The 19,798-nt window shown below is 43.6% G+C and overlaps 1 protein-coding gene across 1 annotated transcript; it reads right to left on the bottom strand.

Annotated features, from left to right (window-relative positions):
- Window positions 1–686: 686 nt before the first annotated feature.
- LOC139553990 (synaptojanin-2-binding protein-like) lies at window positions 687–13,873 on the bottom strand. The gene is made up of 4 exons (XM_071366838.1): window positions 13,603–13,873; window positions 6,374–6,510; window positions 5,936–6,031; window positions 687–5,676 (listed from the first exon to the last, which is right to left on the bottom strand). Exons 1-4 carry the CDS (start codon window positions 13,667–13,669, stop codon window positions 5,524–5,526), a joined length of 453 nt encoding a protein of 150 aa, XP_071222939.1. The 5' UTR covers window positions 13,670–13,873; the 3' UTR covers window positions 687–5,523.
- Between the last annotated feature and the right edge of the window lie 5,925 nt (window positions 13,874–19,798).

Genomic DNA, 19,798 nt, shown 5'->3' with positions numbered 1-19,798 from the left:
TAAATTCGGCGCCTCTAAATTCGGATCAATCATAAATGTTTGATTACATCATCGTTCTGCCTCTAAGCATCCTCCCCACCACCACAAATTGATAAAGGGGAGAGAATGGGGTGTTACAGAAGTCGACAAAGCTTTTACCAAGAGATCACTTTAAAAATGATTTATCATCCAAAGCCAAGGGTGGAATCTTTACAGCAGAATCAGTAGCAATGTTATATTGTGCAGAACATCAGCATAGGGGAGAGCCATGCATTAGGGTAATTATTTAACCAGGCAAGTCAGTTAAGAACAAATTCTTATTTACAATGACAGCCTACCTGGGAACAGTGGGTTAACTGCTTTGTTCAGGGGGCAGAACGACAGATGTTTACCTTGTCAGCTCGGGGATTCGATCTGCAACCTTTTGGTTACTGGCCCAACGCTCTAACCACTAGGCTACCTGCCGCCCCAGGTACAGTGCATTACAACACAAATTAATACTTGCTTGAAGGACATATACAGTAGGCGACAAGGACATATACAGTAGGAGACAAGGACATATACAGTAGGAGACAAGGACATATACAGTAGGAGACAAGGCCATATACAGTAGGAGACAAGGCCATATACAGTAGGAGACAAGGACATATACAGTAGGAGACAAGGACATACAAGTACTTGCAAGAAGAAAAAAAGGGGAAACATTATGCTGACCATAAAAGGTTTATTTATTTGATTGTTTTATTCAATTTGAAAACAAAATACTGCTTTATTTTAAGGCAAAAAATTATACAATGCATAACATTGATAATCCCAAAAATATAGTACTGGCTAACAACGATATAGGGCAAAACGTACATGAATTGTGAACTTGAATACTGCATTCAGTATGTCTCTTACAGAAAATACATAAAAGGAAAGATAATTAAAGTGAGTTATTTCAGACACCTAATGTGTTTTAAATTAAAACAAACACATAGTATCGTCCCAAATGGCACCCTATTCCCTATCTACTGCACTACTTTTGATCAGAGGCTTATGTAGGCACTACATAGGGAATAGGGTGCCATTTGGGACACAACTAGATTAGTCATTGTTAGTGTCTGTGACTCCATATAATACCATTATTTCCCTTTAGATTCTTGCCCACCACAGGCTCTACAAGTGTTTTGTCAGTGCCCACAGTAAATACAAAATACTTCTACTTGATGGCATCCCATTGCGCGATGTCAAGCCAATGGAACGACAAGATAGCACAGAGACACTGTCACTCAGGTTTAACCCCACTTAGCTACACTAAAAGCAGCTACAAATTCATCCTCCTTGTCTAGAAAATATCTAGTACAAAACATAACTTGTTAGGCTTTTATTTGATCTTTCATCTTATATTCCCATAAAAATCATTACACCACATCACAAGTCCAATGTTCATTCTAGTTCCCTAACGTTTAGTATCAAGTCAAGTGAGAATAGGGCAACAATGTCTTCTGCTCCACAAAAGTTCACTAACCAAATTAAATACAATTTACGGCAAGGTTTCATTCGATCAAAAGGGGAACTATACTGCACCAAACTGGTGGACAACATAGAAGCAGAATAAACATAGAGGGGGCAGCTTTTTTTAGTATACATGTCATCTATTTTCATACTAGCTTGATTTTTGTTTCATGGACAAAGTGTAGAGATCTGGCAACCAAACTAGGTTAAAACTCCACAGCAATTCATTTGTTACACCAATAATCATTCATGCCATTTGAAACAAACAATCCGTTTGGAGAGGTGATATTCTGTACTCAAGTCTGATTGAGGCCCAGTTGAGTGTCCTGACTCCAGTCCAAGGTGATACATGAACAGTCTAAATTTACATTACAAATGACTCATGCTGGTGCACGCAAATTCAACATGAATTTAATAGGTGCCCTAACGTCATCAAAAAAACACACAGCATTGACATTGCCGCTATATTATCGCTGTCCAAGTGACACACTTACTTATTGAACTCATTAACTTTCTATAATTCAGCAGAGTCACACACCTACATACATACAGGTGAAACCCAATACCACAGGCATTTAGATATTCAGGAATTACTGTTTCGTGAGCGAATTAGAACAGACGGTGTTAAACTATTAGTCTTTCGTGTGTTTTGTTTTCGATCATAGAAAGCGTAGGCTATATCCTGCCTAGTGGTACACGCGGCCAAAACTCAACGACGGAAAGAAATGTGACTGCTCAGCTTCAATGTGGATCCTAAAAGCTTATAAATAAGTGTTTTTTTTAGTGTTACAGTAATATAGGCCTACTTCTATGCTATAGCATACGCTATTATATTTGGTTATTTTACGTAAAATACTGGTTAAATCATTAGGCCTATGTGATATTGCAAGACATAGGCTACACTCAAGACAAGGTGAGTTCATTACAAGGGTTTTGAGGACAGTCGTTTTAGTAACCACCTCTAGTTTTCTGTCTGTTCTTGTTATGTTTTGGCCCACTCGAAGTGAGCGCAGAGCGTGTTGGACCAGGAAAGAACACGCCACCTAGCCCGTTCTCAATACCCGCCCTATTTTCTGCCACTTGTTGCCGCAGTTCGGCAGCGCACTAAGCGAGTTGGTTACCTTTAGGCTGATATACATATTTATTTGGTTTTTCATGGAATTTCTGAGGTAATTAAATTTGAAATATTTAGTATTTATCAGATGTAACTTTACAGAAATATTTTTTACCAGCTGTGTGTATTCTCAAATTGAAAAGAGCGCTGCTCCCTCGCGCTCCAGCAGCACTACCTATTGGGTCCTGGTCAAAAGCAATGCACTAGATAGGGAATATGGCGCCATTTAGGTCACCAGGTCTGGGACCAGGCTACAGGAGGAGACACCAGGTCTGGGACCAGGCTACAGGAGGAGACACCAGGTCTGGGACCAGGCTACAGGAGGAGACACCAGGTCTGGGACCTGGCTACAGGAGGAGACACCAGGTCTGGGACCAGGCTACAGGAGGAGACACCAGGTCTGGGACCAGGCTACAGGAGGAGACACCAGGTCTGGGACCAGGCTACAGGAGGAGACACCAGGTCTGGGACCAGGCTACATGAGGAGACACCAGATCTGGGACCAGGCTACATGAGGAGACACAAGGTCTGGGACCAGGCTACAGGAGGAGACACCAGGTCTGGGACCAGGCTACAGGAGGAGACACCAGATCTGGGACCAGGCTACAGGAGGAGACACCAGATCTGGGACCAGGCTACAGGAGGAGACACCAGATCTGGGACCAGGCTACAGGAGGAGACACCAGGTCTGGGACCAGGCTACAGGGGGAGACACCAGGTCTGGGACCAGGCTACAGGAGGAGACACCAGGTCTGGGACCAGGCTACAGGAGGAGACACCAGATCTGGGACCAGGCTACAGGAGGAGACACCAGATCTGGGACCAGGCTACAAGAGGAGACACTATGACAAACAGGGCCTGCTGCACACCCTATGACACCTAGTTAGTCCAGCGTCTGTTACAGTGATTGGATGAGCTGCAGGAATGCTAAACGTTCACTAGGTGGCAGCATCAGGCCGTTATCAGAGCACTGGATCAACAGAATGGCTTCCCATAGAGTTCTTTGACCTTTCGTCATTCCTTTGAAAGTCACAATAATTTAGTTTTTCCAGTTGCAAACAAACGAAAGCAATAGATTAAGCGAACATATTTCCCTTTCCATAAAACATGTAGCCTACGGCCGTTACTGTTTACGTGATGCACACATCTGGATTAGATTAGATACAATCTCTCTTTCAGACACATAACACGTGGGAGGTGACCTGCTCAACAACGTGGCATACACTCTAAAGAGATGCCTGGTTTACATCAACCTCAGTGCCAGTCGATTTGTGCCATCATGCTAACCCCTTGTCACGCCAAACTGTTTGGCTTGATAGGGACAGCAACGGAATAGGCAAGAGAACAACCAGATCTGGGACCAGGCTACAGGAGGAGGCACCAGGTCTGGGACCAGGCTACAGGAGGAGACACCAGGTCTGGGACCAGGCTACAGGAGGAGACACCAGGTCTGGGACCAGGCTACAGGAGGAGACACCAGATCTGGGACCAGGCTACAGGAGGAGACACCAGATCTGGGACCAGGCTACAGGAGGAGACACCAGATCTGGGACCAGGCTACAGGAGGAGACACCAGATCTGGGACCAGGCTACAGGAGGAGACACCAGGTCTGGGACCAGGCTACAGGAGGAGACACCAGGTCTGGGACCAGGCTACAGGAGGAGACACCAGATCTGGGACCAGGCTACAGGAGGAGACACCAGATCTGGGACCAGGCTACAGGAGGAGACACCAGGTCTGGGACCAGGCTACAGGAGGAGACACCAGGTCTGGGACCCGGCTACAGGAGGAGACACCAGGTCTGGGACCAGGCTACAGGAGGAGACACCAGGTCTGGGACCAGGCTACAGGAGGAGACACCAGGTCTGGGACCAGGCTACAGGAGGAGACACCAGGTCTGGGACCAGGCTACAGGAGGAGACACCAGATCTGGGACCAGGCTACAGGAGGAGACACCAGGTCTGGGACCAGGCTACAGGAGGAGACACCAGGTCTGGGACCAGGCTACAGGAGGAGACACCAGGTCTGGGACCAGGCTACAGGAGGATACACCAGATCTGGGACCAGGCTACTATGTTCACAGCACATCACTGATTGAACATCCACCATGTCATTGTGACCAGTTTGAATCACCTCCCAACGCCAGGAGCCCAAACGTTACCTTTACACATATACAGCTACTGCACCTGGAAGTATTTTTGCTACATTATAGAGACGGTTTTACGACAGGGGGGACAAAACATAAACAAACAGAAATATGAAAACAAAAACACATAGCTAATATGCATCTGTATAAACAGACTAGCTAAATCAAAATACAGTGAGTGAGTTCTCATAGCCACGCTCCCCCAAAACAGATCAGCCACTCAGTTACAAAGGTCCTCCGAGTGACTGAACACAACATGGTCTTTCCAAAAAAAACTCCCTGTGAGAACACGAGACTAATGAGCCAGGTAGAGTGAGTCAGGGCTCAAACTCTGCCTAGAAACTCTACAAATAAATCTCTCCCCTCTTGACGGATATAAAATTATATAATTTGGAATAAACACGCATTTTAACCGCCAAGTCCTTCTGTCTGAGGAGCTCCGCTCAGCAGTAGGACGGCCATGTTTATTGTGAAGCCTACATCTTTCTTTGTTATACAACGACAAAGTTAACTCGTCATGTCATGAGTGTTATCCCTGTGGCAAGAGAAGTACTTTTAGCATTTGGGTTAATTAAGCAGCTATGATAAATCACAAAATACACAGGGGGGGGAAAAAATGCATAATTATAATTCTAACCATATGAACAACTATAAATTGGAAACGTGGCTTACTTTTCTTTCTAGTTCGTTTCTTCCCCTCTCTTTTTTTTTTTTTTTGGCCTTCAGCAAAGTTCAGTCCCAGCTTTTGCTCTTAAAAAAAAATGCTTTGAGGAGAAAGTTAGTGTGTTAAAAATGCCTCCTCAGTTGTGGCTGGAAGCGTATGTAGAGGAAAGTAACGGCTGCAGCAGCTCCCAGGACAGCCACAAGTATTCCCAAGGAGGAGACCGAAGAGTCAGCGTCAGGCCTGGAACTGGTGGGAACATTCATGACCATGGTGGGCTGTTGGAACAGAGAGAGAGAGAGAGATCTTCAGGGGCAACAAAAATAACACATCTTATACCATATCTGAGTTGTGTTCAGTGCTAGGCTATATATATATATATCTGAATGTGTCCAATAAGAAATGCTTCTTTTTGTTATCAGTTGCAAAACACTTTGCTACAATGTGCCCTAGTGAACATGACCCGCCCTGCCCCAAGACAGCTGATTGAGAAGTCCCAGATGAGTGATTAAAAGAGCCTGCGGTTGTCCCACACACCCTCTGCTGTACGCGTAGCTGCACGTCCTCTCCTGCTGACGTGAAGAGCTCCACTGCAGCACCGTGGGACAGGTTCTCCAGCTTGTGGCCGTTAATCTACATAACGCAAACAGAGGAAAATAACATCATGGAGCTTGATACATTCGCGAGGACTATAATTGACAGTACCATGATCATTTAGGATATCCCTTGCAGAGAAAAGGCTCATGTAATTAAAGCCACAATTTCTACAGTAGATAGCTGGAATCTCAAGCCTAATACAAGTTTCCCAGATAGACGATTGATTGGTCGATTCAAACATCACATTTTACATTCCCCCTTCTTACCCTCTGCTCCCTAATCTAGTCCACCAGTCGGCTCTCTAGCAATTGAGCCGGTGGGGACGAGATTATCTTCTCTAAACCTAAAAAAAAGAAATAAGTGAAAGTCAATGTTTACCGCCAATATCTTGTCTCCCTCTTGTAATCTTCCATCCATGGCTGCAGCGCCATTCTCTTTGATTTTAGCCACATAGATCCCACTGTCATTCAGGACATACTGCTGGTCCAGACCCCCAACGATGTTAAACCCCAGACCTGGAGGGAATGGGGGGGGGGGGGGGTGTTGGGGGGGGAATAGGGGCCGTGAGAGAGGGAGGTGGAGAGGGGGTGGGGGAGAGAGAGAGAGAGAGGGGGAGGGGGTGGGGGAGAGAGAGAGGGGGGGAGGGGGTGGGGGAGAGAGAGAGGGGGGAGGGGAGAGAGAGAGTGGACAGGAAATGAAAGTGAAAGTTCTCAGGTGAGATACTTAGTATGGAGTTCTCATTACATGGACATTTGTTGACTGACAGCATCAGTACTCCGGATGGTTCTGACTTAGAATATGTGGACATATACACCTAGGTGTGGTTGTAAATGAGAACTTGTTCTCAACTAGCCTACCTGGTTAAATAAAGGTGAAATAAATAAATAAACTGATTTACCATCTGGATATTCAAAGAGGAAAAGACCATAGAGAAATATAAAGTGTTCTATCTCTATGGAGAAAGTTATGTAACTATGGTAGCGCAGCAAGTATGAGTTGGAGACAGGTCAGGAGAGGTGTGGACTGAAGGAGAAGTTTGCTGATTACAATGTTATTTATGTGGGACAAGGTTCAAGCGGAAGCATTCCAGAAGTAGCCTATAAATTCCCTTCCACGCGGTCAGTCTTGTCATAAAATAATATTGCAGGTGCGGTAGAGCGGTCAACTTCTCACAAAAAAAATGGAAATGCTAGTTTAACTCAACTCGTCTTGTAATTACCAGCCCCGTCGCGGTTCCCAATGTCTTGCTACCAGACAAACTAAACAACTTCTTTGCTCGCTTTGAGGACAATACAGTGCCACCAACATGGCCCGCTACCAAAACCTGCGGACTCTCCTTCACCGCGGCCAACGTGAGTAAAACATTTAAACGTGTTAACCCTCGCAAGGCCCAGACGGCATCCCTAGCCGCGTCCTCAGAGCATGTGCAGACCAGTTGGCTGGTGTGTTTACAGACATATTCAATCAATCCTTATCCCAGTCTGCTGTTCCCACATGCTTCAAGAGGGCCACCATTGTTCCTGAGCTAAATGACTATGCCCTGTAGCACTCACTTCAGTCATCATGAAGTGCTTTGAGAGACTAGTCAAGGACCATATCACCTCCACCCTACCTGACACCCTAGACCCACTCCAATTTGCTTACCGCCCCAATAGGTCCACAGACGACGCAGTCACACTGCCCTAACCCATCTGGACAAGAGGAATACCTATGTAAGAATGCTGTTCATTGACTAAAGCTCAGCATTTAACACCATAGTACCCTCCAAACTTGTCATTAAGCTCGAGAACCTGGCTCTCGACCCCGCCCTGTGCAACTGGGTCCTGGACTTTCTGACGGGCCGCCCCCAGGTGGTGAGGGTAGGAAACAACATCTCCACCCCCCTGATCCTCAACACTGGGGCCCCACAAGGGTGCCTTCTCAGTCCTCTCCTGTACTCCCTGTTCACCCACGACTGCGTGGCCATGCACGCCTCCAACTCAATCATCAAGTTTGCAGACGACACTACAGTGGTGGGCTTGAATACCAACAACGACGAGACGGCCTACAGGGAGGAGGTGAGGGCCCTCGGAGAGTGGTGTCAGGAAAATAACCTCTCACTCAACGTCCACAAAACAAAGGAGATAATCGTGGACTTCCGGACACAGCAGAGGGAGCACCCCCCTATCCACATCGACAGGACAGTAGTGGAGAAGGTGGAAAGCTTTAAGTTCCTCGACGTACACATCACAGACAAACTACAATGGTCCACAGACAAACTACAATGGTCCACAGACAAACTACAATGGTCCACAGACAAACTACAATGGTCCACAGACAAACTACAATGGTCCACAGACAAACTACAATGGTCCACAGACAAACTACAATGGTCCACAGACAAACTACAATGGTCCACAGACAAACTACAATGGTCCACAGACAAACTACAATGGTCCACAGACAAACTACAATGGTCCACAGACAAACTACAATGGTCCACAGACAAACTACAATGGTCCACAGACAAACTACAATGGTCCACAGACAAACTACAATGGTCCACAGACAAACTACAATGGTCCACAGACAAACTACAATGGTCCACAGACAAACTACAATGGTCCACAGACAAACTACAATGGTCCACAGACAAACTACAATGGTCCACAGACAAACTACAATGGTCCACAGACAAACTACAATGGTCCACAGACAAACTACAATGGTCCACAGACAAACTACAATGGTCCACAGACAAACTACAATGGTCCACAGACAAACTACAATGGTCCACAGACAAACTACAATGGTCCACAGACAAACTACAATGGTCCACAGACAAACTACAATGGTCCACAGACAAACTACAATGGTCCACAGACACACTACAATGGTCCACAGACACAGACAGCATGTTGTCCTCTTCAACCTCAGGAGGCAGAAGAAATTCGGCTTGTCACCAAAAACACACAAACTTTTACAGATGCACAATCGAGAGAATCCTGTCGGGCTGTATCACCGCCTGGTACGGCAACTGCTCCGCCCACAACCGCAAGGCTCTCCAGAGGGTAGTGAGGTCTGCACAACGCATCACTGGGGGCTAATTACCTGCCCTCCAGGACACCTACACCACCCGATGTCACAGGAAGGCCAAAAAGATCATCAAGGACAACAACCACCTGAGCCACTGCCTGTTCACCCCGCTATCATCCAGAAGGCGAGGTCAGTACAGGTGCATCAAAGCTGGGACAGAGAGACTGAAAAACAGCTTCTATCTCAAGGCCATCGGACTGTTAAACAGCCATCCCTAACATTGAGTGACTGCTGCCAACATACTGACTCAAATCTCTAGCCACATTAATAATTAAAAATTGGATGTAATAAATGTATCACTAGTCACTTTAAACAATGCACTTTATATCATGTTTACATACCCTACATTACTCATCTCATATGTATATACAGTACTCTATACCATCTACTGCATCCTGCCTATGCCGTTCGGCCATCACTCATTCATATATTTATTAGAGGTTGACCGATTAATCGGAATGGCCGACTAATTAGGGTTTTCATAACAATCGGAAATCGGTAATTTTGGACGCTGATTTTTTAATTATTTTTATACACCTTTATTTAACTAGGCAAGTCAGTTAAGAACACATTCTTATTTTCAATGACTAGGAACGGTGGGTTAACTGCCTTGTTCAGGGGCAGAACGACAGATTTGTACCTTGTCAGCTCGGGGATTTGAACTTGCAACCTTACAGTTAACTAGTCCAACGCTCTAACCACCTGCCTCACGAGGAGCCCGCCTGTCACGCGAATGCAGTAAGCCAAGGTAAGTTGCTAGCTAGCATTAAACTTATCTTATAAAAAACAATCAATCAATCATAATCACTAGTTATAACTACACATGGTTGATGATATTACTAGTTTATCTAGCGTGTCCTGCGTTGCATATAATCGATGCGGTGGCATTCACGAAAAAGGACTGTCGTTGCTCCAACGTGTACCTAACCATAAACATCAAGGCCTTTCTTAAAATCAATACACACAAGTATATATTTTTAAACCTGCATATTTAGCTAAAATAATTCCAGGTTAGCAGGCAATATTAACCAGGTGAAATTGTGTCACTTCTCTTGCGTCCATTGCACGCAGAGTCAGGGTATATGCAACAGTTTGGGCCGCCTGGCTCATTGTGAACTAATTTGCCAGAATTTTACGTAATTATGACATAACATTGAAGGTTGTGCAATGTAACAGGAATATTTAGACTGATGGATGCCACCCGTTAGATAAATACAGAACGGTTCCGTATTTCACTTTAAGAATAAATGTTTTGTTTTCGAGATGATAGTTTCCAGATTCGACCATATTAATGACCTAAGGCTCGTATTTCTGTGTGTTATTATGTTATAATTAAGTCTATGATTTGATAGAGCAGTCTGACTGAGCGATGGTGGCCACCAGCAGGCTCGTAAGCATTCATTCAAACAGCACTTTCGTGCGTTTTGCCAGCAGCTCTGCTGTTTATGAATTCAAGCCTATCAACTCCCGAGATTAGGCTGGTGTAACCGATGTGAAATGGCTAGCTAGTTAGCGGGGTTCGCGCTAATAGCGTTTCAAACGTCACTCGCTCTGAGACTTGGAGTAGTTGTTCCCCTTGCTCTGCATGGGTAACGCTGCTTCGAGGGTGGCTGTTGTCGTTGTGTTCCTGGTTCGAGCCCAGGTAGGGGCGAGGAGAGGGACGGAAGCTATACTGTTACTGGCAATACTAAAGTGCCTATAAGAACATCCAATAGTCAAAGGTATATGAAATACAAATCGTATAGAGAGAAATAGTCCTATAATAACTACAACCTAAAACTTCTTACCTGGGAATATTGAAGACTCATGTTAAAAAGAACCACCAGCTTTCATATGTTCTCATGTTCTGAGCAAGGAACTTAAACGTTAGCTTTCTTACATGGCACATATTGCACTTTTACTTTCTCCAACACTTTGTTTTTGCATTATTTAAACCAAATTGAACATGTTTCATTATTTATTTGAGGCAAATTTATGTATTATATTAAGTTAAAATAAGTGTTCATTCAGTATTGCTGTAATTGTCATTATTACAATTATTATTCTTTTTTTTATTATTATTCTTTTTTATTATTATTTATTTAATTTAAATCGGCCGATTAATCGGTGTCGGCTTTTTTTGGTCCTCCAATAATCGGTATTGTCGTTGAAAAATCATAATCGGTCAACCTCTAATATTTATATGTACATATTCTTATTCATTCATTTACACTTGTGTGTGTATAAGGTAGTTGTGAAATTGTTAGATATTACTTGTTAGATATTATTATTATATTACTGCATGGTCGGAACAAGAAGCACAAGCATTTCGCTACACTCGCATCAACATCTGCTAACCATGTGTATGTGACCAATACATTTAGATTGAGGCGAGCTAGCTAGCTACATAAAGGTATTCTCATTGGAGGTGACTAGAAAAACCTCATTTGTATGTCACATGCTTCATAAACAACAAGTGTATACTAACCCGCCCTTCCCAACCACGCAGAGAAAAAGAAAATTAACAAATAATAGCAAAGTCAAACACGTAACAAGTACACAATGAGAAACGATAACTTGGCTATATACACGGGGTACCGAGTCGATGTGCAGGGGTACGATTTAATTGAGGTAAATATGTACAGTACCAGTTAAAAGTTTGGACACACCTACTCATTCAAGGGTTTTTCTTGATTTCTGCAATTTTCTACATTGTAGAATAATAGTGAAGACATCAAAACTATGAAATAACACATATGGAATCATGTAGTAACCCCCCCCCCTAAAAAGTGTCAAATCAAAATATATTTTTGATTCTTTAAAGTAGCCATCCTTTGCCTTGATGACAGCTTTGCACTCTTGGCATTCTCTCAACCAGCTACACCTGGAATGCTTTTCCAACAGTCTTGAAGGAGTTCCACATACGCTGAGCACTTGTTGGCTGCTTTTTCTTCACTCTGCAGTCCAACTCATCCCAAACCATCTCAATTGGGTTCAGGTTGGGTGAATGTGGAGGCCAGGTCATCTGATGCAGCACTCCATCACTCTCCTTCTTTGTCAAATAGCCCTTACACAGCTTGGATGTGTGTTGGGTTATTGTCCAGTTGAAAAACAAATGATAGTGGGATGGGATATAGCTGCAGAATGCTGTGGTAGACATGCTTGTTAAGTGTGCCTTGAATTCTAAATAAATCACTGACCGTGTCACCAGCAAAGCACCCCAACACCATCACACCTCCGTGCTTCACAGTGGGAACCATAAATGCAGAGATCATCCATTCACCACCTCTGCGTCTCGTAAACACATGGCGGTTGGAACCAAAAATCTCAAATTTGTACTCATCAGACCAAAGGACAGATTTCCACCGGTCTAATGTCCATTGCTCGTGTTTCTTGGCCCAAGCAAGTCTCTTCTTATTGGTGTCCTTTAGTAGTGGTTTCTTTGCAGCAATTCGACCATGAAGGCCTGATTCACACAGTCTCCTCTGAACAGTTGATGTTGAGATGTGTCTGTTACTTTAACTCTGTGAAGCATTTATTTGTGCTGCAATTTCTGAGGCTGGTAACTCTAATGAACATATCCTCTGCAGCAGAGGTAACTCTGGGTCTTCCTTTTCTGTGGCGGTCCTCATGAGAGACAGTTTCATCATAGCGCTTAATGGTTTTTGCAACTGCACTTGAAGAAACTGTCAAAGTTCTTGAAATGACTGACCATGTCTTAAAATAATTATAGACTGTCATTTCTCTTTGCTTATTTGAGCTGTTCTTGCCATAATATGGACTTGGTCTTTTACCAAATAGGGCTATCTTCTGTATACCACCCCTACGTGTCACAACACAACTCATAGTCTCAAACGCATTAAGGAAAGAAATTCCACAAATTAACAAGGCACACCTGTTAATTGAAATGCATTCCAGGTGACTACCTCATGAAGCTGGTTGAGAGAATGCCAAGCGTGCGCAAAGCTTTCATCAAGGCAAAGGGTGGCTACTTTGAAGAATCTCAAATATAAAATATTTTGATTTGTTTAACACTTTTTTGGTTACTGCATGATTCGATGTGTTATTTCATAGTTTTGATGTCTTCATTATTAGTCTACAATGTAGAAAATAGCCCAAATAAAGAAAAACCCTGGAATGAGGTGTCCAAACTTTTGACTGGTACTGTATATCTGTATTCCCAGTCATGTTAAATCCATAGATTAGGGTCTAATTAATTAATTTCAATTGACTGGTTTCCTTATATGTACTGTAACTATATGTACTGTAAAATCTTTGACATTGTTTGTTGCGTTTATATTTTAGTTCAGTGTAGTTAGCATTGCTAGCTGCTAGCTAGATCCTCATTTGGCTCAGTAGAAAAACCCGATCTCGTGGCGTTCAAATTGAAGCCTATTTGCAATATCCAAATTAGCTACCAAATTGGCATAAATTAAATAGACAGCCAGCTAGCTAACAACAGTTAACTAGCTAGTTAGCTATCCAGGCCATCCGTTTGCAAGCTTGCCAACTAACAGATTTGTCGGAGTTGCGAATGAAAGCTATTTTCTTACCTTGTGGTCCTCTTTTCAACTTTATATCCAGCACGATAGGCGCAGTGTACATTGCTGACCCGTTCATGATGTAAGGAATCCGGAGGATAAGCTAAATAGCTGTTTTTGAGGGTAGTTATAAATGTGAAGGTGAACTCATGCAGGAGTACCGTCTCTATTGCCTGCAGTTTCCTGCTCTCTCATGGAGTAAAACTCCACTTCCCAGACTGCTCTTCAATCTACCGCTCTACTCGTGACCTTTGATTGAACCACCCGTAACTGTTACTATCGTTCAAGAGAAACAGATGGTTCTCAATATGGGGGTACTAGCTGGGTAGTAGAACCCCTAGGGATGCCTGGCTGTTGTAGCTGTAGAAACCCCATTCATCACCAGTCATATATCAGCTCTCTTTATTCTTAGACAACCCTTATTATTAAAACAATACATTGTCTTTGACAACCCTTATTATGAAAACAATATCTTGTCTTTGACAACCCTTATTATTAAAACAATATTTTGTCTTTGACAACCCTTATTATTAAAACAATACTTTTGTCTTTGACAACCCTTATTATTAAAACAATACATTGTCTTTGACAACCCTTATTATTAAAACAATACTTTGTCTTTGACAACTCTTATTATGAAAACAATATTTTGTCTTTGACAACCCTTATTATTAAGACAATACTTTGTCTTTGACAACCCTTATTATTAAAACAATACTTTGTCTTTGACAACCCTTATTATTAAAACAATACGTTGTCTTTGACAAACCTTCTTATTAAAACAATACGTTGTCTTTGGCAACGAATCTACAAAGTCGTACATTGATTTACTACAGTTCAATCACATTTTTGCTGTAGATCTGTCTTCTTGCAATCATTTTGTGCAAAAATAAAATCAGTGATAACATGATGTGATCCTCAAGTCAAATCGGGAGATGACAGACAGTCAAGGATTAAATTTGAAAAATTAAAAGACACATATTTGCTATGATTTACGAGCTAGATCTAGCTAAAAGAAGACCGAGAGCAGCCACCCAAGGCTCCGTCTATTATGCTAGTCTGTCCAAGTCCATCTAGCCTCACAGCCAGCAATAACAAAAAGCCACACTGATTTTCAGTCTGACACTTGCACGCACGCACCCACCCACCCACCCACCCACACACACACACCATCACTCTGAAAGGTGAACCAAAACTGTGATTATAGACAGTAAAATACATTAACATATTTTGGGGGTTCCAGAGTGGTGCAGCGGTCTAAGGCACTGTTCTCAGTGCTAGAGGCGTCACTACAGACCCTGGTTCGATTCCAGGCTGTATCACAACCGGCAGTGATTGGGAGTCCCATAGTGCGGCGCACAATTGGCCCAGCGTCGTTAGGGTTTGGCCGGGGGTAGGCCGTCATTGTAATTAAGAATTTGTTCTTAACTGACTTGCCTAGTTAAATAGAGGTTATTAAACGAGTCCTCTTCCACTAGGATCTTCAGCTGCAGGCAGGACAGGACAGACACAACTCAGCAAATAAAAGGTTTCTATGGAATGTGATGCTCATCTGGGTAAAGTCATATTCCAATAAAGAGGTGATGGCATCTCCCATGATGCAGTCCTTCAGGGTGATGGCATCTCCCATAGTGTAGTCCTTCAGGGAGATGGCATCTCCCATGATGCAGTCCTTCAGGGTGATGGCATCTCCCATGATGCAGTCCTTCAGGGTGATGGCATCTCCCATAGTGTAGTCCTTTAGGGAGATGGCATCTCCCATAGTGTAGTCCTTTAGGGTGATGGCATCTCCCATGATGCAGTCCTTTAGGGAGATGGCATCTCCCATGGTGCAGTCCTTCAGGGTGATGGCATCTCCCATAGTGTAGTCCTTTAGGGAGATGGCATCTCCCATGGTGCAGTCCTTCAGGGTGATGGCATCTCCCATAGTGTAGTCCTTTAGGGAGATGGCATCCCCTTCTCTTTACACAACCCAATTATCTTCAATGCTTTTCAATGAGTTACATGTGGAATTGGGTTTTATTTTCTGAATTGACTAGAATTTAAATGGAATTGACCCCTAACCCCAATCAAACCTGTACCTCAAAACATTGTCCTTGAATGAAGGGGAAGCCTCCATCTCTCTCCTCTGGACCCCAACCCCCATCCATGTTGGAGTTACGGACAACCTGCTGCTCATAGAAACGAGGGTTGAGGTGGAACACAACCTCTTCATCGTCCTCCTCTTCATCGTCCTCCTCGTCGTCTTCCTCCTCCTCGTCCTCTTCGTCCTCCTCCTCTTTTAAAAAATCAACATGAAACCTGAAATAAAAAGTTTGTTTCACTCATCAACGAATCTACAGTGCAGTGGACCATAGATAAACATATGGGCTGTGGTTCGTTTGAATGACTACATACTGGTGATGCTTTGTGATGTCTTAGACTAAAAGGGCGTTTTTTACACTTGGTCCCTTTCAGACGATTTTTTTGTGAACTCAGTGCGGTTCGTTTCATTTTTTTGTGTGCAGTATGAACACTCCAAAAGGATCTAAGATCCCTCAAAAGAGGCCCCTGAAGCAAACCAAAATGAAATCATCTTGAGAGGTGATCTGAGTTCGGTTCGCTTGAATTCCGGGGTCTGATTCCCCTTTATTAGGGCAATGTGAACCCCCCCCCCCCAAAAAAGGTTTGCTTGTCATTATTCACGCACCAAACACTAGACTCCTGCAATGCCATTCCCCCCTGTCATAACTCCTCACATTGGTGCCACACAAGACGGATGATGTGCAGGTTGGCCAAAAATAAACGTGTGTCGTTTTTGGATGTTGATTAGCGATGATCAAGGATGCACAGAAATACCAAAATATGGTGTGGAATTTTTAGTTGAGTCTATTTGTTTGCAATAAGAGAACTTCAAATTGTGAGGTTTGAACAGTATGAGAAGGCAACAGCATATTTGGTGAGAACCACAACATAGTGTATAAAATCATTTCTAGCTCTTAAAGGGCCAGTAGCCTATTCTAGCTCTTAAAGGGCCAGTAGCCTATTCTAGCTCTTAAAGGGCCAGTAGCCTATTCTAGCTCTTAAAGGGCCAGTAGCCTATTCTAGCTCTTAAAGGGCCAGTAGCCTATTCTAGCTCTTAAAGGGCCAGTAGCCTATTCTAGCTCTTAAAGGGCCAGTAGCCTATTCTAGCTCTTAAAGGGCCAATAGCCTATTCTAGCTCTTAAAGGGCCAATAGCCTATTCTAGCTCTTAAAGGGCCAGTAGCCTATTCTAGCTCTTAAATGGCCAGTAGCCTATTCTAGCTCTTAAAGGGCCAGTAGCCTATTCTAGCTCTTAAAGGGCCAGTAGCCTATTCTAGCTCTTAAAGGGCCAATAGCCTATTCTAGCTCTTAAAGGGCCAATAGCCTATTCTAGCTCTTAAAGGGCCAGTAGCCTATTCTAGCTCTTAAAGGGCCAGTAGCCTATTCTAGCTCTTAAAGGGCCAGTAGCCTATTCTAGCTCTTAAAGGGCCAGTAGCCTATTCTAGCTCTTAAAGGGCCAATAGCCTATTCTAGCTCTTAAAGGGCCAATAGCCTATTCTAGCTCTTAAAGGGCCAGTAGCCTATTCTAGCTCTTAAAGGGCCAGTAGCCTATTCTAGCTCCTAAAGGGCCAGTAGCCTATTCTAGCTCCTAAAGGGCCAGTAGCCTATTCTAGCTCTTAAAGGGTCAGTAGCCTATTCTAGTTCTTAAAGGGCCAATAGCCTATTCTAGCTCTTAAAGGGCCAGTAGCCTATTCTAGCTCTTAAAGGGCCAATAGCCTATTCTAGCTCTTAAAGGGCCAGTAGCCTATTCTAGCTCCTAAAGAGCCAGTAGCCTATTCTAGCTCTTAAAGGGCCAGTAGCCTATTCTAGCTCTTAAAGGGCCAATAGCCTATTCTAGGTCTTAAAGGGCCAGTAGCCTATTCTAGCTCTTAAATGGTCAGTAGCCTATTCTAGCTCCTAAAGGGCCAGTAGCCTATTCTAGCTCTTAAAGGGCCAGTAGCATATTCTAGCTCTTAAAGGGACAGTAGGCTATTCTAGCTTTTAAAGGGTCAGTAGCCTATTCTAGCTCTTAAAGGGCCAATAGCCTATTCTAGCTCTTAAAGGGCCAGTAGCCTATTCTAGCTCTTAAAGGGCCAATAGCCTATTCTAGCTCTTAAAGGGCCAGTAGCCTATTCTAGCTCCTAAAGAGCCAGTAGCCTATTCTAGCTCTTAAAGGGCCAGTAGCCTATTCTAGCTCTTAAGGGGCCAATAGCCTATTCTAGGTCTTAAAGGGCCAGTAGCCTATTCTAGCTCCTAAAGGGCCAGTAGCCTATTCTAGCTCCTAAAGGGCCAGTAGCCTATTCTAGCTCTTAAGGTGCCAATAGCCTATTCTAGGTCTTAAAGGGCCAGTAGCCTATTCTAGCTCCTAAAGGGCCAGTAGCCTATTCTAGCTCCTAAAGGGCCAGTAGCCTATTCTAGCTCTTAGAGGGCCAGTAGCATATTCTAGCTCTTAAAGGGACAGTAGGCTATTCTAGCTTTTAAAGGGGCAGTAGCTTATTCTAGCTCTTAAATGGCCAGTAGCCTATTCTAGCTCTTAAAGGGCCAGTAGCCTATTCTAGCTCCTAAAGGGCCAGTAGCCTATTCTAGCTCTTAAAGGGCCAGTAGCCTATTCTAGCTCTTAAAGGGCCAGTAGCTTATTCTAGCTCTTAAAGGGCCAGTAGCCTATTCTAGCTCTTAAAGGACCAATAGCCCATTCTAGCTCTTAAAGGGCCAGTAGCCTATTCTAGCTCTTAAAGGGCCAATAGCCTATTCTAGCTCTTAAAGGGCCAATAGCCTACATTGGGTGTATAATTTTCAATGAAAGCATAATTTAATCTCCAGTTATTCTTCTGCTATTTATTCTGTCCAACTCTTTGGCAACAGTTTGGGAAAGGCCATTTCTTGTTTCAGCATGACAATGGCCCCCCTGCACATAGCGAGGTCCATACAGAAATGGTTTGTCAAGAATGGTGTGAAAGAACTTGATTGGCCTGTAGAGCCCTGACTTCAACCCCATCGAACACCTTCGGGATGAATTGGAACACCGACTGCGAGCCAGGCCGAATCACCCAAGATCAGTGCCCGACCTCACTAATGCTCTTGTGGCTGAATGGAAGCAAGTCCCCACAGCAATGTTCCAACATCTAGTGGAAAGCCTTCCCAGAATAGTGGAGGCTGTTATAACAGCAATGGGGGGCCCAACTCCATATTAATGACCATGATTTTGGAATGAGATGTTCAACGAGCAGGTGTCCACATACTTTTGGTCATGTAGTGCATGTCTAGCTGTCCAATAAAACGTTCTGATGAAATGGCTAGTCCTGCACTTTGTAAAAACCCAAGAGTGCATTGAGTGAATGTTATAAAAAGATTTTGGTTCCTTTCTAAACATACCAATGTGAATGCAAAGAGGACTCAGACCACAAAATAGGTGAAGTGAACTGGAAAAGAGAGTTGAGTCCTCATCCAATGGAAAGAGCAGTGTGAACACAAAAACAATGGTTATTTCGCTCCTTTTTTTTACTCCAGAGTTCACTTTAACGAGGACAGATCAGATCTTTTATAAGAGGACAGATCGGATCTTTTATGAGAGGACAGATCGGATCGTTTATGAGAGGACAGATCGGATCTTTTATGAGAGGACAGATCGGATCTTTTATGAGAGGACAGATCGGATCTTTTATGAGAGGACAGATCGGATCTTTTATGAGAGGACAGATCGGATCTTTTACAAGAGGACAGATCGGAGATATTATACGAGGACTATATGTGAAAACTCCCTATGTGGGGTGGCAGGGTAGCCTAGTGGTAAGAGTGTTGGACTAGTAACTGAAAGGTTGCAAGTTCAAATCCCCGAGCTGACAAGGTACAAATCTGTCGTTCTGCCCCTGAACAAGGCAGTTAATCCACTGTTCCTAGGCTGTCATTGAAAATAAGAATTTGTTCTTCACTGACTTGCCTAGTTAAAAAAAATAATACTGGAACATATGGATAAATTAAGGGGTGAATGAACAGATTAATGAATCCTGTAGCCTAGTGTGACTCAAATCCTGTAACCTACTGGTCTCCTCCAGGGATGGGTTCCCCTACTATGGTGATCAGGAGCCTGTGCATTATGCCAGCAGTTTGTAGGGCACTGGCTGAAACAGATGGTACACAGACATTACATGTCATCAGTCTTAGTGTTTC

This window comes from Salvelinus alpinus, chromosome 25 (assembly GCF_045679555.1).
Source record: "Salvelinus alpinus chromosome 25, SLU_Salpinus.1, whole genome shotgun sequence".
Taxonomy (NCBI): domain Eukaryota; kingdom Metazoa; phylum Chordata; class Actinopteri; order Salmoniformes; family Salmonidae; genus Salvelinus; species Salvelinus alpinus.
This window is presented reverse-complemented; position numbering and strand designations above follow the sequence as displayed.